At 53.7% G+C, this 708-nt stretch overlaps 1 protein-coding gene across 1 annotated transcript in view; it reads right to left on the bottom strand.

The window, feature by feature from the left end:
* Positions 1-512: 512 nt before the first annotated feature.
* Positions 513-708, bottom strand: part of LOC106511781 (NF-X1-type zinc finger protein NFXL1) — a gene marked incomplete at its 5' end in the record, with an annotated part of 2,909 nt that continues 2,713 nt past the window's right edge. The window contains 1 exon segment of the mRNA XM_014000518.1: positions 513-530. Coding sequence (XP_013855972.1) covers positions 513-530 — 18 coding nt within the window.

The following is a 708-nucleotide window of genomic DNA, read 5'->3' as shown; positions in this document are numbered from 1 at the left end:
GGTCTGAGGTGAGAGGACAAAACCTGGACCAGGTCTGAGGTGAGAGGACAAAACCTGGACCAGGTCTGAGGTGAGAGGACAAAACCTGGACCAGGTCTGAGGTGAGAGGACAAAACCTGGACCAGACTGAGGTCTGAGGACAAAACCTGGACCAGGTCTGAGGACAAAACCTGGACCAGACTGAGGTCTCAGGACAAAACCTGGACCAGGTCTGAGAGGACAAAACCTGGGCTAGGTCTGAGGTGAGAGGACAAAACCTGGACCAGGTCTGAGAGGACAAAACCTGGACCAGGTCTGAGGTCTGAGGGGACAAAACCTGGACCAGGTCTGAGGTCTGAGGGGACAAAACCTGGACCAGGTCTGAGGACAAAACCTGGACCAGGTCTGAGAGTACAAAACCTGGACCAGGTCTGAGGTGACAGGACAAAACCTGGACCAGGTCTGAGAGGACAAAACCGGGACCAGGTCTGAGAGGACAAAACCTGGACCAGACTGAGGTCTGAGGACAAAACCTAGACCAGGTCTGAGGTCTGAGAACAAAACCTGGACCAGACTGAGGTCTGAGGACAAAACCTGGACCAGGTCTGAGAGGACAAAACCTGGACCAGACTGAGGTCTGAGGAGAAAGAACCTGGACCAGACTAAGGTCTGAGGAGAAAGAACCTGGACCAGACTAAGGTCTGAGGAGAAAGAACCTGGACCAGACTA

Source organism: Austrofundulus limnaeus, unplaced genomic scaffold (genome assembly GCF_001266775.1).
Source record: "Austrofundulus limnaeus strain Quisiro unplaced genomic scaffold, Austrofundulus_limnaeus-1.0 Scaffold3211, whole genome shotgun sequence".
In the NCBI taxonomy this organism is placed as follows: Eukaryota; Metazoa; Chordata; class Actinopteri; order Cyprinodontiformes; family Rivulidae; genus Austrofundulus; species Austrofundulus limnaeus.
Note: the sequence above shows the minus strand (reverse complement) of the source record. Positions and strands in the feature narration are given on the sequence as shown.